General features: G+C 52.4%; 1 protein-coding gene across 3 annotated transcripts in view; it reads left to right on the top strand.

Moving 5' to 3' along the window:
• The window catches only part of BDP1 (BDP1 general transcription factor IIIB subunit), a 1,449,812-nt gene that overhangs the window by 818,701 nt on the left and 611,464 nt on the right, over nt 1–19,647 (top strand). For all 3 annotated transcript variants that reach the window (XM_078675286.1, XM_078675285.1, XM_078675287.1), the window contains one exon: nt 13,337–13,571. In XM_078675286.1, coding sequence (XP_078531412.1) covers nt 13,337–13,571 — 235 coding nt within the window. The remainder of the gene's footprint in view (nt 1–13,336; nt 13,572–19,647) is intronic.

The raw sequence follows: 19,647 nt of genomic DNA, 5'->3' as shown, positions 1-19,647 counted from the left end.
ATATAAAAATCAAGGCCCCTCTTCCAGATCGTCATCTTAGGGGCACGGGGGTCCTTCCACCCTTTGGCTATGTCTCTCTTAGCAGTGGTGAGGCCTAGTAACATCAGGTGTCTCTTATACAAGTTGCCCCCAACCCCATCCATAACATGCAATAAGGCAAACTGCGGTGTATGTGGGAGCTCCCACCCCAACACCTCCGCTAAACAGGCCAACACTCCCCTCCAGAAACGCGCTACAATCCCGCAACTCCATACCGTGTGGAGGAATGTCCCTTCTTCGCTCTGGCAGCGAAGACAAGCCGGCGAGGCTATCAGGCCCGCCCTAAACAGACGAACTCTTGTATAGTAGACCCTATGTAGGAATTTGAACTGGACCAAGCGGAGGCGCATAGCAATAGCCGCGCCCTGAGGTGAATCCAGCGCCTCCCTCCAGTCCTGTAAATGTAAATGTTTTTGAGCTTGTAAAGCGCACTGCTACCCGTCCATAGGTCTCCTGGCGCTGTATAACTCTGGGGAACCCGTCCTGGCTTTCCCTGTGGAATGGTCCCTTGCTGGGAGTCCCCAAGGTGGAGCCAGGCATCCCCGGAATTGGTGGGGCCGTTGTGGAGATTAGGCAAGCTAATGCCCAGAGTTGCCGAGTGGAACCCCTGATTAGAGTAAGCACCGAAGGGAGAATTATCGAGTCTGCTGACCAAGGTTCACGACCCTGCCGCGTCAGGAATTGAACCCTGGTCCCGGGCCGACTTCTGCTCTCGGGCCTGCCGCCTCTAACCAGTGAGCCACACTACTCCACCTCCAACTCCCCCACATCTCCCTCCCAGTGTTCCGAGTTTCTGAAGCGTGGGAGAACTATGGATGACCAGTGTTTGGTATATGCGCGAAATTTTCTTTGTTACCAGGTCCCCCATAAACACTTTCGCCTCCAGGGGATTGAAGTCCGGCAATGTCTCCAGACCCACCAAGCTGGGGGATAGGGCGTGGCGAAACTGAAGGTAGCAAAAAAATTGTGAGTTGGGCATCTCAAATTCGTCTCGGAGTTCTTGGAAAGATTTCAGTGTGGTGTCATGCATCACATCCCCCAAGGTCGAGATCCCCACCCTGTCCCACCCCATAAAGCCCTGTAGAGAGGCTAGAGCTGGGAAGCGGCCATTGTGCCCTAAATGCATCTCCGCCGTCAGGACATTCCACCACCCCACGCGGCGCAGGGCCTGTTTCCAGATGAGGAATACCACCCGAGTAGCTGTGGGCAGTGCACTATGCAGGGGCGCAGAGTAGAGGATAGTATGAAGCGTATTGGGTCCCATCAAGAAGCGCTCCATGGCATAAGCCGGAACCGCACGGTCACCATACCACCATTCATTCAACACCAACAAATGGGAGGCCTGATAGTAGGAAAGACCGTCTGACGTGGCCAGTCCACCACAATAGGTGGAGAGGAAGCACGTGCGCAATGCTACCCGGACCGCACCCCCTCCCATAAGAATTGTCCCAGGTGAGAATTGACCTGACGAAACCAGCTCGGAGGAATCGGATAGGGGTGATTCTGGAGCTGATACAGCAGGCGCGGGAGCACCACCATCTTAAAGATGGCCAATCTGCCATAAATGGTAAGTGGCATACGCGCCCAGGTATTCATGTCCGCACGTACCCGGTCCCACACTGGCACCAAGTTCCGTTCCCAAGACACAGCCGGGGCATCCGACAGGAAGACCCCCAAATACTGGGCCCTCCAACCGCTACCTGAAGCGAAGCCGCCCAACTACCCACCGCCGGCATCTGCTGGCCCAAGACCACAGGGTAGACTTGCGGGGATTTATATATAAGCCTGAGTTCTCACCAAAAATCTGGAGAATTTCGAGAAGGCGCATCCCTGAGCTATGTAAGGCAGTAAGGAAGAAGAGGAAGTCATCTGCGTAGAGCGCGATTCTGTTGGACGGACCCCTTTCCCAATCAAACCCACGCAGCTGAGCGTCTATCCGCACCCACGCAGCGAGGGGCTCCATGGCCAGGGCAAACAGATAAGGCGATAACGGAAAACCCTTGTCGGGTGCCGCGCTGAACGTGAAATGTGGAGGAGACGGCTCCCGCCACCCGAACCGAAGCTATCAGGTCTGTATACAAGAGACGTACATAGGAGAGGAAGCGGGGGCCCAAGTTAAGCCGCGGGAGTAATGAAAACAAGTATACCCAACTAAGGGAATCAAACGCTCTGTCGATATCGGCCAACAGAAGCCCCGCCTGCCGCCCCGTGTCCCTAATCGCCTCCATCGCCACGTGGGCCCGTCTAATGTTGTGTCTGGTCGCCCTTTGTGGCATAAAGCCAGCCTGATCGGGATGGACCAGGTTCAATATATACGGAAGGAGCCTATTGGCCAACGTCTTGGCCAGCACTTTGGCCTCCACGTTGAGAAGCAAGATGGGGCGGTAAGAGGAATGCTGTTCTGGGGGTCGTCCCGGCTTGTGGAACACCACCACCTCCACGTGCCGCCAGTCTGGGGTGAGCCTGCCCTGATCCCTAGCCTCCTCCAAGGCTGCCCGATAGTGAGGGGCCAGTTGGGTATTATATTTCTTAAAGAATTCACTGGGGAACCCATTTGGACCAGGGGCCTTCCCGGGGTTTAGCTCTCCCAGTGCAGTGCCCAGTTCCTCAGCTGTCAGGGGCAGATCCGCCAGGAATTTATTAATCTGGGCAGGCAGGAGGCACTCCCGCGGGGCATAGAGCTCCTAATAATACCGCGCGAAGCTTTCGGCCAGACTACCGGGGTCCGTCAACGGTTCCCCTGCGTCATCCAGCAGCCCTGGTAACTGCTGCGCATGAAAGGCTCCTTGGCAGAGCCTATGCAGCATTTTGCTGGACTTATCTCCCCACTGGCAGATTCTACTACGCGTGGCTAGCCACACCTGACGAGCCTGGTCCATAATCAGCGCAGCATAAGACTGCTGCGCTAGCAGGAGTTGGCTCAAATCACAAGCCTCTCCCGATCGTCTACTACTGCACTCCAAGGCCTCCACCTCAGCCTCTGCACACACCAGTGCCTCCCGTCTCCGCCTCCGCGCTTCCACACACCAGGCGATATCCACACCCCTCAGTGTGGGTTTCAGGGCTTCCCATAGCGTCGTGGCCAACTCAATAGAGCCCACGTTAGATGTAAGGTAAGCTGACAGCGCCTTGTGCATATGTCGCCTGTAGTCCTCCTGCTGAAGATGCCACCCTGACATGCGCCACCGAAACGGCTGTCTCCCCCAACCCAGCTGTAGCTCCACTGACACTGGGGAATGATCCGAGAGACCCCGGGGATGGATCGTCGCCGACTCTAGGCAGCTCACCCTCGCCCTGGGAATGACAATGTAGTCAAGTCTCGAGAAGGACCCATGCACCGCCGAAACATACGTATATTCGCACGTAGCACCGTCAGTATACCTCCATGAATCAATCCAGTCCATACCAGCCACAAATCCCTGCAGCTTCGAGGGGCGGCCCACCGGCACCTCGCCCCCCCGCCGGAATCTGTCCCTAGCAGCATCCATGACATCATTCCAGTCACCACCAATTGCCAGCAGCACATCCGGTATATCAGCCCAAACAGTGTAAAGCTTCTCTATAAGGGACCATTACAATGGCGGTGGGTCATACACCCAACCCAAGACTACAGGAGTCCCTCCCACCACCCCCTGTATCACTACATACTGCCCCTGCGCATCCTGCCAGAGTCTTGTGTGAGTGTAAGGGACCCTACGATGGACAAGAATAGCAACGCCCCTGGACCCCCGTGAAAACCCAGCATGGTAAACCTGTTGATAGCCAAATCTTTGCAAGCACAGCACCTTCGTACCCAATAGGTGTGTTTCCTGGAGCAGAAGGATGTCAGCCCCTAGACGCTTCGCTAGCCGCAACACAGCCCCTCGCTCGATCTTATCCAAAAGTCCCCGAACGTTTCAGCTAAGGACCCGCAGGGTGCCCGGAGCCCCAGGGGGCACATCAACGCAAGGCATCATCTGGGAGTCGCTTCAAGGAATACATGGACATTCGGACAAAGGGACAGAACAGAACTCGAAAATCTGGGCCCACCCAAGCTGTGCAACCCCCAACCCCAACCAGACCCCCCAAACCGGAAACTCCCAGCCCCCACCCCTCACCCCCATACCTCAAAACCGTTGAAGTATCTGTCGCGGCTAGGTGGGTGCCCCCGCCCCAACACAGGTCCTGAGCCCACCCTGCCAATGGATCCCCTCCCAACAAGCCATAGCACCTAGACCTACTCCCACCCGCCACCAACCCCTAAGAAAAAGGGGGGGGGGAAGAGAGCGGCCCACATCAAAAACCTTCAGCCCCCACAGCCAGCAACTCAAGAACAGAGCCAAACCGTGTCAGCATACAGGGCCTAAGCAGAGCATCACAGAGCATACATAGCAAACCAAACCCAAAGGTACTGCTCAATGTTCGGATGCCGAGGGTCTCGAGTCCACTGCCCCTCCAAGGCCGGAGCACTGCCGCGATCTGGATCGCCAGTTCCCCTCCCGGCGGGAACTCCGATTGTTCCCAGATGGAGCTCCCCCATCCGAGGAGTCAGCATGCAGTCTAGGCGGAGTATGCGGCCGCACCCGCAACGTTTTGTCAGTCCACTGGAAAACCTCCTCCGGAGTCTCAAAGAAATGTGTGCGCGATTGGAACACCACCCGCAGGCAAGCTGGGAAGAGGAGTGCATATGGGAGCTTGAGTTCACGGGCCTTAGCCGCCTGGAAGGACTGGCGCTGCTGCTGAACCAGACGAGTGTAGTCCGGGAAGACCATAATGCGAGTGTTCTCAAATAAAAGCTGTTCCGGAAGCCTAGCCTGCTTCAAGATGACATCGCGGTCATGGTATTTCAGCAGCTTCGCAATAACCGGTCGCGGGCGGGCCCCTTCCGGTGGTTTCTGGTTGAGAGCTCGGTGAGCCCGCTCCACTACAAAGCAACGGGACAAAGCATCCAGGGGCAGCCAGCCCTCCAACCAGCGGGTCAAGAAAGCCTCCATGTCACCCTTCTCGCAGCCCTCCGGAAAGCCAACAAAGCGCAAATTGTTGCGCCGCGCGCGCCCTTCCGCATCCTCGACCCGCAGGGCCAGTCCCTTCTGGACCCCCTCCATCTTGGCCACTTGCCATTTCAGGGCAGCGACGTCGTCCTCTACGCCTGAGATTCTTCCTTCCGCCTCCGTGATGCGGGAAACAGCATTGCGCAGGTCCTGCCGCAGGAGTGAAACATCAGCCCCCACCGCTCCAATCTCCGCCCGAAGTGTATCACGGGACTGCGCGATTGCCGCCATTAGGGCTGCTTTGTCCGGGCCGGGCTCCTGCCGTCCCCCAGATGCTCCAGCTCCCCCACCAGGCTCGGTGTATTTGTCACCGGGCTCATGGAGCGCCGCGCCTCCCTTCCCTCTCGTCATGGCAGCCAATCTCAGGCCGGCCACTCCACTAGGCACTGTCCCAGCCGGCACTCACGTGGAGAGGGGGCGCCCACCCTACCGCCGCCACCACCACCAGCGTCCACGCAGCGGGGGCAACTGAAGGCTCAGCCGAGCCAGGGAGGGGCCCAGCACAGCCATGCATCAGGGGACGGGGGCCTCCCAGGGACGGTCCCAGGCATCTTCAGGAGAGTGAATGAGCCCCAGTCAGCCTTCCCACGCCGATCCCGACTCCACTGCTCATCCACCAAGGGGCCCCAGGGGTCTACCTCCTACTGTGTCTGTGACCACCTCCAGGCGGCGACGCTCCAGTGCGACCACCGCGGTGAACGAAGATCCGGGCAGGCCGCCCCGCCACACCTCATCACTCTATGCACCAGTGCCACAGTTCACTAAATGGCCCCAGGGAGCGTTGCACCCCGAGTCTACGACGTCTTCAGAGCGGCGGCGCTGGGGCTGATGAGCAGGGCAGGCCGCTCCGCAACCCGGCCTCTCCAAGCACATTAATGCCGCAGCTCTCGGCTCCCGGTCCTCCACAGGCCCTGTCACCCACGCGGCCCGCTCCCGACCAGAGCCAGTGGGCCAGGGGGTCCCAAAACGCACTGTACTTGAAGCGGGGGCCTCCGCACACCGGGCCGGCCGCGCCGCCGCCAGCCCCACCTCACCAGGCCCAGCCGCCTCTGCCGTCCGTGGGGCCTCCAAGGTCCACCGGCCGTCTGCTCCGCTTCGAGGCAGCCGCTCCGCCCACCGCCAGCTAGCAGCGGCAGAGCCAAGGCGTCCCCTCACTGCCGGCCGCCGAGATTGTCCAGGCCCCGGGAGACGCCCCAAGGCTAGGTCCGCCCACTCTCCAGGCCGGGCTGCCGCCAAACTCCAGGCCCCGGCTTCCTCTGCCGCAGCTAGGCCCCTCCACTCCCGGGACACCATGGCTCCTGAAATCAGGCACGGGGCACCGGAAACCGCTACCGGAGCTCCAGCCAGGGCACAGCAAAGGTCAGGCGTCGCTACGAGCCCCAAATGGCTGTGGGGGCCAGGATAATCAGAGGATATACTGCGGGCCGGACGGAGCTCGTCTAGAGCACGTCCGCCCTGCTGGCACTCCAAGCCACGCCCCCCTTCTTTATTTTAATATCTGTTTTATAAAAGGTGAGTACACCAATAATTGTGGGCGACCCCAGTTTCTTGTCCGTTCACCCCACCCCGGAGAGTCTGGTGATCCAGGCCTCGACTTCCCAGACCGCATTCGTGACCGCTCCCCCGGATCGGGAATCCAAAAGGTATGACTAGTTCGGTAAGAAGCTGTTCTCCTCATTAAGTTTGGGGTTTGGGGTTGTGGCCTGTTAACACCGCTTGCCTTTTGGGCCGTTACACCCACTCTCTGTGGGATACCGTTGTGGATGTGCTGCCGCAGTGCCCAGCGGAGGTCAAGGCAAAGCTAACCCAGCCGTCGCGGAGGGAAGGGATGCAGCGCGATACTCCATTCGGTGCCGACTGGATACCACGGACTCGCTTGCAACGACGGTGGCGGTTCGCCGCCACGCCTGGCTGAGGTCCGCCAACTTTTCGGGCGATATCCAGGCATCCCTTATGGACATGCCCTTTGAAGGCCGGCGCCTCTTTGGCGACAAGGCGGATAGCGCGCTGGAACGTTTTAAGGACTTGGGCCTCGGCCAACGCCTGCAGACTTCCGCCTTTCGTCCCTTTCGTGGCCAAGGAAGGGGCGCCCCCTCACATCCAGCAAGCCACAGGCCGCAGAACCCACCTCAACGCAGACGTGGTAACCGCCGTGGTGGTGCTGGGGGACACAGGCAAAGCCAGTCCGCTTCCACCTTGCAGCATCTGCCTCAAAATCCTCCAAGTCCGAGCTTTCAGGCCCATTCGACGCCAGTGGGGGGCACGATTCGCCATCACCTCCTCCACTGGCGCTCCATTGATGTCGGACAGGTGGGTGCTGCAAATCGTCTGGAGGGGCTACTCCCTCCCCTTCGAGGCTACCCCTCCAGCCATGCCACCGCAGTACCACCACATGTCGGGGATCACTTGCAACCTCTGCAGGAGGAAGTTGCGGCCCTCTTGGCCAAGGGGGCCGTCGAGCACGTTCCTGGGCCAGAAGTAGGACGTGGTTGTTATTCCCACTACTTTCTGGTACCCAAGAAGGGAAAGGGGGCCTACGCCCTATCTTGGATCTAAGGAGCGTCAACGGCTTCTTTCGGAAGGAGAAGTTCAAGATGCTGACATTGGCTCAGGTCCTAGCTGCCCTGGACCCAGAAGACTGGATGGTAGCGTTGGACTTGCAGGACGCGTATTTTCACATCCCCGTCCTGCCGGCCCACCGGCGTTACCTGCGGTTCACGGTGGGCCACGAGCACTTTGTTTACCGTGCTCCCCTTCGGCCTTACCAGCGCCCCACGGGTGTTCACGAAAGTGATAGCGGTGGTCGCAGCTCATCTGCGCAGATTAGGGGTTTCAGTCTTCCCCTATCTCGACGATTGGTTGTTGAAGGCAGGCTCGCCCCAATCAGTCTTCTCCCACCTCCAGACTACGGCCGACCTCCTGCACTTGCTGGGGTTTTCCATCAACGTGCCGAAGTCACACCTGTGTCCCTCTCAGAAGCTCCTCTTCATCGGAGCGGTTCTGGACTCAGCGCAGTTTCGGGTTTATTCCCCCCGAACAGCGGGTTCAGGATATTCAGGCTCTGATTCCGGTCTTTCAGCCTTTATCCCGGGTCTCGATCCGTTTGACGCTGCGGCTCCTGGGGCTGATGGCCTCTTGCATCCTTCTGGTGCATCACGCCAGGTGGCGGATGCGGGCTCTGCAGTGGGACCTGAAGTTTCAGTGGGCACAGCATCAGGGCAACGTGTCCGACTACGTCCTGATCTCGGAGGGCACTGCGAGACAGTTGCAGTGGTGGCTCACGGACCGCGATTGGGTCAGCGGCAGATCCCTCTCCCTACCCCAACTGGAGCACGTAGAAGTGACAGATGCGTCCCTCCTGGGCTGGGAGGGCCACATGGGAGAGGCGGAGATCAGAGGCCTCTGGTCTACGGCAGAGTCCTGGCTCCACACCAACCTTCTGGAGCTGCGGGCGATCCGGCTTGCACTGAAGGCATTCCTTCCCTCTGTCCGGGGAAATGTAGTGCAGGTGTTCACAGACAACACCTCCTCCATGTGGTACTGCAACAAACAGGGTGGGGTGGGGTCGTGGACCCTTTGTCAGGAGGCTCTGCGCCACTGGACATGGCTGGAACATCAGGGAATCACCCTGGTGGTTCAACACCTGGCAGGTTCTCTGAACGCCAGGGCGGACGAACTCAGCCGCAGGTGCATGATGGATCACGAATGGCGTCTGACCTCGGATGTTGCGCAAGGCCTCTTTCAGCAGTGAGGAGAGCCTTCGTTAGATCGATTCGCCACCGAAGAGAACGCGCAATGTCATCAGTTCTGCGCGTTGGAATTTCTAAGGCGGCACTCGCTCAGAGACGTTTTCGTCGCGAATGAAGCTGCGGTCTGTTGTACGCCTTTCCGCCTATACCACTTCTGCCCAGAGTACTGAAGAAGATCAGGAGAGACCAGGCCCAAGTCATCCTTGTGGCTCCGGACTCGGCACGAAGGTTTTGTTATCCCGAGCTACTCAGCATGTCAGTCGATCCTCCGATTCGTCTGCCTCTTCAGGAGGACCTTCTGTCACAGCAGCAGGGGATGGTCCTCCACCCGAATCTGTCCAGCCTCCACCTCCATGTGTGGAGATTGAGCGGCGACAGTTGAGGCCATTTGCCTCCTGAAGTATGTGATGTTATTCCGGCAGCCAGGCGTCCCTCCATGAAAACGGTATACGCCTGCAGGTGGAATACATTTGTGGCATGTTACCCACCAAGGCTGTGGATCCTCTCACTGCCCCCTTTCAGAGGTCCTCCTCTTCCTTCTTTCTCTTGCCCAGCAGGGCTCTGCTCTGGGCGCTCTTAAGGGCTACCTCTCTGCCATTTCCGCCTTCTTGAGGCTACCTGATCAGCCTTCTCTTTTCAAGTCCCCGATTGTAAATAGATTCTTGAAGGGCATCACACACATGTTCCCTCCTGTTCCTTTTGTGATGCCTCAGTGGGACTTGAATCTTGTTCTTACTTATCTGATGTGCGCTACTTTTGAGCCACTTCACAATTGTCCTCTCCGTCTTCTTACTCTTAAGACTGCATTCCTGGTTGCCATCACCTCTGCCAGGAGAGTGAGTGAGCTCCAGGCTCTTTCTTCTGAACCTCCCTTCCTTTCTGTCCATCCGGACAAATTTGTGTTATAAACACGTCCTTCTTTCCTGCCCAAAGTAGTTACAGCCTTTCACATCGGGCAGTCCATCACTTTGCCCACCTTCTTTCTGCCTCCGCATCCTTCTAAGGAAGAAGAGAGGCTCCACCGTCTGGACCCAAAACGTGCGCTCTCCTTCTACCTTGATCGCACACATCAGTTCCGGGTGGATGACCAGCTTTTTGTTGGTTACGTGGGCGCTAAGAATAGACGGGCGGTACACAAACGGACCATCTCTCGGTGGGTCGTGTTGTGTATCAAAGTTTGCTACTCTTTGGCTCGGAAGGAGCCCCCTGTTGGGCTGAGGGCCCATTCCAATCGGACCACGGCGGCTATTACAGCCCTGGGTCGGGGAGTTCACCTGCAGGACATCTGTCAGGCAGCTACGTGGGCCTCTTTGCACACTTGCTAGACACTACTGCCTGGACAACCTAATCTGGAGAGATGGCTTCTTCGGCCGGTCTGTTCTCCAGGACTTTCTTGTGTGATCTTGGTCCGCAGACCCACCACCGGGGTTGGTATTGCTGGGGTATCTATTCTAAGGTAAGGAATCTAACACTAACCTGTTTCTTTCAGATGCACAAGTTACTTACCTTCGGTAACGATATATCTGTAAGAAACAGTAGTTAGTGTTAGATTCCTTACCGCCCCACCCATCCTCCTTTCTGCGTACCAATATCTAGGGTTAAGGTTTTTCCCTTGTTTTATGGCACAAGTGTCTGTCTCTGGCATGGCTCTGCATTCCTGGCGCGGAAAGCTATGTACAAGAACTGACGTCAGCGCGCGAGGGCAGCGTCTAAGACTCCGACGTCAACCCGGCGACCACGAAGCCGACGACGGACGCGGAGCCGCAGACGACGCCTACCAACGCGCAGGGGTACTGCTACGCAAAACCTTCTGGATCCAGTCTGACGCCTGGGGATATTCTAAGGTAAGGAATCTAACAGTAACTACTGTTTCATACAGATATATCTTTACCTAAGGTAAGTAACTTGTGCTTCTAGTTCGAAAAATTGGGGAAAACAGCTCTCAGATATTAAAACCATTGACTGAAGTTGAAAAAGTAGGTTTATAAAAACTAAAAGCGAGAGGCTGTGCTCAGGGCTTCTGTCAGCAGGAGCTAGAAAAGAAAACTGTCACATGCATGGCATCATGGGTTACTGGTACTGATGGCTCCTTGAAAAGCCAGTTATGAACCTCTCTGGACTGCTGCTCTAAGATCAAATTACATTCTTTACAGAAAAATTTGAAAGTTGTTGCTGGTCATGGTTTTTACATTAATGATGGTTGGAAACTACATTTGCTTCTTTTTGCTAAAACTGTTTTTTTGGCACTTTAGCTTGCATGTAGGTTTAATTTTTATTCTCTCCAGTTAAAGAAGGTGTATAAGTATATACATTTTTTAAAGTGCTCTGAGTGGGAAGGACTATTCCCTTGTTGGAGAACGTGCACATAACTTTTTTTTTGTTTTCTGCTTTTATTTATTTTGGGTACAGAATGCTGTTGTCTTGTCCAATAAGCTGAGACCGTTTTAATGTGTTTGTGTTTATTTGCTAATGAAGCATTTTTGTTAAAGTGTGATACATCATTAATTGTAGAATGGTTACAGAGAATGGTGGTGTAATTGATGGGTGAGGCCATATCGTGTACATCTAAATATTTTAATGACTTTACCACATTAAATTCTTCAAATGATTTACAAGAGAAGACTTGGGCAAGAAAGAAGGAAAACTGCACATACCACTACCCCCACCGGTCATTCAAATACAAGTTGAATCACAAAAACAGGTGCATAAGTCTGAGGAAACAGCCACCACAAACCCTCTATCTGAGAGTCATTCTTTGACCCTCAGCTAAGCAATGTACCTCAGCACTCTGTATATGGTGTCAATATTCATTACATGACGTCCCAAAGTATATGATATCACTTTGTGTCATTCAATCTTCACGTTCTGTGAATAGAAACTGAGATGGTCCATGATGCAGTTTACATCCAATACTTTGATTCATTCCTCATATAAAAAAGGTTTACTTACCGCCAAAGTAAACATCTGTTAAAAAAGCCAACATTTTTGTTCTTTTGAAACTTCTTCAGGGATCATTAAGTTGTTTAGTTATTATTATCCCACACAGGCGTTCTTCTTGCTAAATGTATGACCAACAGTTAATAGATTTGTAATCTAGTCCCCCATGGTATAGGTGCAATGGTGACGTCAGATGGCGTGCTCTCTGTGTTTAATACATTAACTACTTGAAGGTTTCTTTACATTTGCAAAGGAGCACTGTACAATTAACCCAGATGATTTGCCAAAATGGAGGTTATATTGGTATGTACATGTTATCAGTAATGATTCTCAAACCTGGAGTGATATGCCTTGAAAATTGACTTAACAGTTGGAAGAGATAGGTTGTATCAGATTTTGCTGGATAGGGTTCACTGAACACGTGATAAAAGTTCAAACCTTGTGCATTTAGATGGAGTGGAGAGATGCTTTGAACAAATACAAAGTAAATACCTGGGAAGTAAGATAATGAGGTGCTTACTGTCTAGGATAAGACATTTGAAGAATATCCTGTGATTGACAGCCAGCAAATCTAGCGTGATAGATTGAGGTAGGTGTATGTAGTGAAGTTGAAAACTGACAAAGTTGATACCTTTTGAAGGGGCAGGAGAAGGGTTTTTGAGGGAGGAAGGGATTTTGATGGAAGTTGAAATGTCTGTATCAATATTTAAGCTTAGTCACAACTAGTATGTTCAGCTATTTGTGAAAGTAAGGCAAGATCTTGTTAATGTTAAGTAGTTCAAACTTGATAGCAGTGGCTGTGAATGTTATTAAAGGACGTTGACTGCATGCTAAAGTTGAATTGAATGCTTATCTATTTAGTAGAGGGGAGACTCTGTGTTCCAATTGATAGAGGTGGGGGTAGACAGAGTAGTAGAGCATGGGAAGGTGGAACCGAGAATTGTATACGTTTTCTTCATTAATTCTGACAGAGTGTAAAGAGCCATTCAGATGTTATATATTCCTTATTCAACGATTGGGGTGGATTGATGGAAAGCAGAAGATTATCTATGGGTAGTCATTAAAGAGTTGTCCGAGAATCCAAAGAATGAGTTGAATTCACTTTGGTAGGTGGTTTAAAGGCGAAACAGAAGAGGGCTATAGAGGACACCCACTGATTGGGCTGTGGGCGTAGACTCTAAAGAATCTGAGAAGGAACCTTTTGAAATGTGAATGAAAATCAGGTGAGTGCTGTGCCAGTGATTCATAAGACTGAACGTGTCAAGCATGGTGAGTTGATAAGCCCAGCAAGTTAGACTGAATTGCAGTAGTTTTAGGTTTTACTAGAGGAAGTTCAGTATGTATTCAAGAGCAGCCATGAGGGAATTTAAATTTGAGACTTCTACTACTTGCAGAGATGAAACGTTTGAGATAACGATCGGTGAGATAAACCTACAGTGGGTGTGTGGTACTAAGGAATTGGAAGTGTGGAGGGGATAATGGGAGGCGATGACCCTCCAAAATGTGGTATTGTAGGAGGTAGATTGTGGAAAAGGAAATCCATACAGTCAAGAAGCATGCTTTTTATTTGTTTATATTTAGTCCTAATTTAGACCCCGACTTGCAAGCAAAAAAGAAAACTGAGCTTGTGAATGAAGCACCAGTACGGAGAGGGGTATTACAGCGCCCAAAGCCCAACATAGTAAGGCCGGTGGGAATGAAGGATGTGCCAATATCACAAGAGAGTTGTGGAGAGATAGGGTCTGATGCTGAAACTGCAAAGGATACTGTGAAACAGTTGGGCGATCTTCTGAGCAGCAGGCAGTGCATTCAAAATGTGAGTATTGTTGAAGTCTGCTGGTGCTAATTGTTTATTTGTACATTGTATCTGTTATTCGTTTCATTCAATCAATCAATTTCTTTGTTTCAGTTAATTAAACCCGTAACAATGTTGCATGTAAAACAACACAAATTTGCTAATGGGGTGCCAAAATAAAATTGGTACTGAGTGAAACAGATAACATTATCTATCCTTGTTCAATATCACATGATAAGACCAGTCATCATCGAGTATTGGATTGTCTCTGTTAGGGGACATGCCTAACTAAAGTGCAACAGTACATAATAATATGTAAAACATCACCTATCCTCATGTAATGTTCTTATTAAAAACGATTAGTCCCAGTCAGTTGGCAAGATAGCCAAGCCAGACCCCGTTTTTTTCCTTTTCCGCTAGCAGCCCCTTGGCTTCTTCTGGGCTCTATTGCTATCACTGGGTTAAACATAATAGCACCGCCTATCCTTGTCCAGTATATCGTGATAAAAGACCAGTTATCGTCAACAGCATTGGGGAGTCAGTATTAGGAGAAATCCTTAAAGTGCAACAGTACCACTGCCATACCAACAATCAATCAATCAGGGAATTGTAAGCGCACTACTCACCGGTGGGTCTCAAGGTGCTGTGAGTCTTCCTGAAGGTGTTCAGGGAGGGGGCACGTCTGATGTCCACCGGTAGCTCGTTCCAGGTCTTGGCTACGTTGTGGGAGAATGCTCTTCCGCCTGCTCTGGCTCTGTGGATGAGCAGGGTTTCAGCCAGTCCGAGGTTGGAGGACCGGAGTTTCTTTTGGGTGCGTGGAAATTTATTCTGTTTTTTAGGTATTTGGGTCCGATGTTGTGTAGGCATTTGTAGGCGTGGGTGAGGATTTTGAAGGTGACTCTCTTCTCCACGGGGAGCCAGTGGAGTCTCCACAGGTGTTGGCTGATGTGTTCGTGCCGGGGGATGCCTAGGACGAGTCTGGCCGCGATGTTCTGTATTGTTTGGAGTTTGCGGAGTAGGGACTTGTTTATGCCGGCGTAGAGAGTGTTTCCATAGTCAAGTCTGCTGGAAACTTTTTGGAGAAAAAGTGTCAATGTTATCCAATAGAGGGAGAACAGGTTAAGGGTTCTTGGTAAGTAATCAACTGTGGAAGTTAAGGTTCTGGGGTTAGACTTAGGGGTCCCCCCCAAGGTCAGTGATGCACTGTTGATGCACCCTCAGCAGCACTAGGGCGGCCGGGTGCAGAGTGTTGGAGGATAGGGGGTCTCCGATGGGTGGTGGCTGGCAAGTAGGCCATGGTATTGTGGGAGCAAAGCTCCTAGGGTTTAGCTCAGGGTAAGTTGGGGACCAAAGTAGCACCCAAGGTGGACCCTCAGCAGCACTAGGACGGCCGGGTGCAGGGTGCTATTTTGAGGTCGGTGCCCTGTTGTTTCCAATGGAGAACCTCCTGGACAAAGAAACACTGCAGGCTCAGTGACAAGGATCTTCCAGGAGCGACCACCACTTCGAGGGGTAAGTTGGGATGTCGTGGGTTGGTTAGGCACCGTTGGTTGGGGCACACAAGGCCATGGGGCGTCGGGTGCAGGGGTGCCTTGGTACGTCGGATTTTCTTACCCGCTCTGGTCGTGGTAGGGGGCTCCTCTCGATTGAGGCCGCAGACGCCGTCTGGAGGCTTGAGGCAGTTCAGGATCGCCGGGGGTTCCTCCATGAGTTGTTTTTCCACTCGAGCTCGGGCTGGGTTCGGCGGGTGCAGAGTGGGCTGGATTTGCGGTCTCTGCTGGCACCAGAAGCTGCAGTTTGACAAGTCCAGTGTTCACTGGATATTTCAGTCTTTGAAGTGAAGGCAGGCAGGTCCTCTGAGGTTTTTCAGGTTGCTGACTGCAAGACACACTGGGGTTTTCACAGGAGCAGGTTGAGGGGAGACAGGCCGGTAGGGCTGGGACCAAGTCAGTGGGGGTCATCCTCCTGTTAGCTCTGCACGGCTCTACGGCCCTTCTTCTTAACTTCTTTTCTTGTCAGGCTGGATCTGAGGAAGTAAGGTTCAGGGTGCCCCCTAAATACTACATTTAGGGGTGTTACTGGTAAGTTAGGACAGGGACCACCAATGGATCCCTTCCCTGGGGTGGGTACACCCCCTATTCTGCCACTCTCCAGTGGGAGGGGGGCAGGAGCCTGTCCCATGGTGCTGGGAGTTTGTCATTACGAACTCCACAACACCATAATGGCTACATTGAAGACTGGGAAGTTTGGTTTCAAACTTCTCAGCACATTAAACCCACACTGATGCCAGTGTGGGATTTAATGTAAAATGCACCACAGAGGGCATCTTAGAGATGCCCCATGAAAATTGACCAACTTCTAGTGACCTGACTGAGTGGCTGCTCCGATGTTAAGAGGAGGACCGGAGGCCACTTTGATTGCACTGGCCAGACTGTGATTCTTATGTTGAGAGAATACGGGAGAGGGAGAAGGTGGGGGTGGGGGGTGGGGCCATACTGAATACACTACTCGTGCTGAAGCGAACTGGGGAGGGGGGGGGGGCTAGTCCAGGTGTTTTCTTGTTACCTTAATGCAGCCTTCGTGATATTGATTCCGTGGAGATAATTAACGCTTGCTGCGCTCCTCCTCTTAAGCTGGGAAAAGCTTCATGCGCTTCCGATTGTTCCGCTCGGTGTTAATGCTGCACTCAAATTCCGCATCTGATTTATATATCATTGGTGAGATGCCATTAGGTCCGGGGGCACCTGTTGGTCTGCTTCTGGCTATTTGCCTCTTAACATCTGCTGGTGTGGAGGCCAGATATTCAGTCTCGGCATAGGGAGAGGACCTTGAGTCTGGCATTAATTTACCTATACAAGGGGGTAACATGGGTCCTCTTGCGTCTGATTCTTGGATCGTGGCCATTATGTGGCTGTTGCCTAATTTTTTCCTCTTAGTTTCTTTAGTAGACACCTGTATCCCTACTTCTTGAAGGCTCTCCTCATTGTCAGCTACTGTGTTGTTAAAGTGCTTGAAAAAGTATCTTGTCCATGCTTCCTCCGTTATATTAGAGTTTAGGCCGAGGTGGTCTGGATTCTTTATCCTTTTGATCATTTGCCAAAACCGTGAGCTGGTTTTTCGTTTAACTTCGTGGAGGAGCTTGGCCCATAATTTGTAGTTTTTTTGTTTCTTTTTTCCCCATTTCTGCCTTTTTAGCAGTTTTTTTCTTCCCGTAGGACAATTTGTAAGTCGTGATTTATTGGCTCTTTTCGCATCTGTCTGAATGTTCGGTTTATAATCTGCTTTTGCGTTTTCATTTCTGGGGTGTGTTGTAATTTGGTCGAAGCTCTCTTTTGGTGGCTTACCTTGTTTGATGGCCCTTTTAATAGTTTCTTGCTAATAGCTAGGATGAAATGTTGCCATACTTCTACCGGTTTTATCGTGGGACTTGCCACTTGAGTATAAAGAGTTTTTGCCGTACGACTTATGGAGCAGATATTGCTAGGATTGCATCGAAGCCGCTTAAAATTTACAGCCACTTCGATGTTAATGCCAATGAATGGTTTGATCTTGAGAAGTGAGTTAACTTTTATTGTTGTTTCTTGAGGCAAATGGTTGCTGTTTTCGCTGGCCCCTATCCTAAACGCTGTTACTTTACCAACCATATTTAAGGATGTGACTGTGTAATCCAAATGGGAAGATTGACTTTGTGAATGAAATGTTGGGACTGGTGGATCATCTTCCAGATAGCGCCCATTCAAAGCTCTTAGATTAAGATGTTCTAGTTGCCATACTAAGTCATTTGAGCAATTTGTGGGTTTCTTAATATTTGGGGAGCCCTGTCTTGGCTCTTCCCATACGGCACTAAGTTCTTGGTCAAGGCCATCACCTGGTCCCGAGCTAATAAGATACATGTTGAAATCACCTGCCAGGATAATATGATCAGTATCCCCTTCATTCGTTATTTTTTCCATGGCTTTTATCAGTTCGTTGGCAGCTTTCCGTTTCCGTTTAGGATGGATGTAAGCATTGATTACTGTAACTTCTTGGAGTTGGCTGTTTAACCAGAGTACGATCTTTACCGCCTGCTTGGTGCTTGGGGGTGCTATTTGAGATTCTGTTTTTGTGATCTCACCTATTGTTGCTATAGAGGCCAAAATCATAAAGCCCCCCGATCTGCGACCAAAAACTGAGCATTTTTTTGCCGGAATACAAGAAGATGTTTACCCTTGGAGTTCAAAAGCCTTTTCCTCCCAGGTTTCTTGAAGCAGTAACAGATCAAATCATTTTAAATATTGCAAAAGTCCGGATCATCACTTTTGCTGGCTAAACTGTTGATATTCCAGGTGCATATGTTAATTTGTCTGGACTTATCCAAGGCATTATCAAATTTACTCCCCCTTTGTCAATTGTGCGGTCTACTGTTGTGATGGTACTCTAAATTTGCCTCCAGTTTTGTGAGGCGACCGGCAAGGCATGACGTGGGTCCCTTAGTTCTTGTGCTGAGAAAAAGTCTTTGTATCTTGGGGGTGCACTCTTGGAGAAGTACTTCTTGCTCCTTTTAATACTGAATTGGTGTTTTTCCGCGAGGTGACCTGATGGAGGGTAAGAAAGGTGTCGGATAGGGAGGTTGCTTTTCCATTTACAGTTTTATGGTAGATGTGCGGGGGCAGGGGTCGGTAGGGGCCCCCGAGTGGATGCCTTTCATGGTCGAGGCGGTATCTTTGGTCGTGATCGGTAACCAGTTGGGGATGGTGGGCTGGCTGGAGTTTCGGGCGGGGGGAGTCCTGCTGTGGCGTCTTGTGGATGGTCGATGAAGTTGTCGTAGAGTGTTCTGATCTTGAGGTGGAAGTAGGTTCCCAGCTTGTCGCAGAGGTCTTGGGACGGGATGATTTCTGTGGCTTCACTGTGTGGGTTGGTGAATTCCTGGATGCCACTGAAGAGTTCCTTGGAGTTAGTGGAGTTGGGGAGGATTTTGTTGTGGATGAAGTTCCTTTTGGTAGTTCTGATTTGGCTGTGATAGTCGGTCAAGGCGTCCTTTAAGGTGGAGTAGTTGTCTGTTGCCTTGGAGTTTCTCCAGTTCTTCTCGAGTCGTCTGCATTTGCGCCTGGCTTCTTGGAGATCGGTCGTGAACCAGGCTGCTTTCCGGGGGCGCTGTTTGCCAGGTTTGCGTAGAGGGGCGAGCTTGTCAGCCCAGTTGGAGATCCAGTTGTTGAAGTCTCTGGCTGCGGTGTTTGCGTCGGATGCCCTGGGTGGTTGTCTCGGGTGAGCGTGGCATTCAGTTGTTCGTCTGTAACCTTGCTCCAGTTCCTTCGTGGAGGGCGGGGGCCTGGTATTGGTGCCTCGGGTCTGTCAACGGTGAAGGGAACGCAGTGGTGGTAGGTCCATGGTGGTTGCGTTGTGTGGCTGAAGTAGATACTGTTACCTTCAGCGAAGATGGGGTCGAGGGTGTGTCCTGCTCTGTGTGTCAGTGTTGTGACGAGTTGGTTGAGTCCGATGTTGGCAAGAGGAGGGTGGTGGAGTTGGGGTCACTGGGGTTATCGAGGTGGAAGTTGAGGTCTCCCATGAGTGTGTAGTTCATTGATGTGATGGCGTGGGGTGCAATGAAATCGGTGATGGTGGTGGCGAAGGGAGTCTGGTGCCGGGCGGTCTGTAGACGTGTGGTGTTGGGGCTGGTCTGGACATGGAAGCGCATGTGTTGTGTGGACGGGAAGGTTTCTCTGGAGGTGGTGAGGCAGAGGGTGCTCTTGTGGGGGATGGCGAGGCCCCCTCCCAGGTGGTTGGGGCGGTCCTTCATCTGGATTTTGTATCCATCCGGGATAGCGGTGCTGATGTCGGGGGTAGAGGAGACGTTGGTCCATGTTTCTGTGAAGAAGGTGATGTCGGACATGAGAGAGTCGAGTAGATTCCAGGTTTCTTTGCTGTGTTTGTGTAGGGAGGGAACGTTGAGGAGGATTCAGTTGAGGGTGTGATCGGTGCTGGTGTCTCTTGTGTGGGGGCTTGGGGCGATGGTGAAAATCCGATGGCAGTGGAGGCAGGAGAACTGGGCGTGGATCGAGTTCGGTGAGACCTGTTGGCATTGTCTGTGAGTCCCGGGGATGAGTGCGCGGAGTGCGGT

The sequence above is a fragment of the Lissotriton helveticus genome, chromosome 2_1 (assembly GCF_964261635.1).
Source record: "Lissotriton helveticus chromosome 2_1, aLisHel1.1, whole genome shotgun sequence".
NCBI classification, from domain to species: domain Eukaryota; kingdom Metazoa; phylum Chordata; class Amphibia; order Caudata; family Salamandridae; genus Lissotriton; species Lissotriton helveticus.
This window is presented reverse-complemented; position numbering and strand designations above follow the sequence as displayed.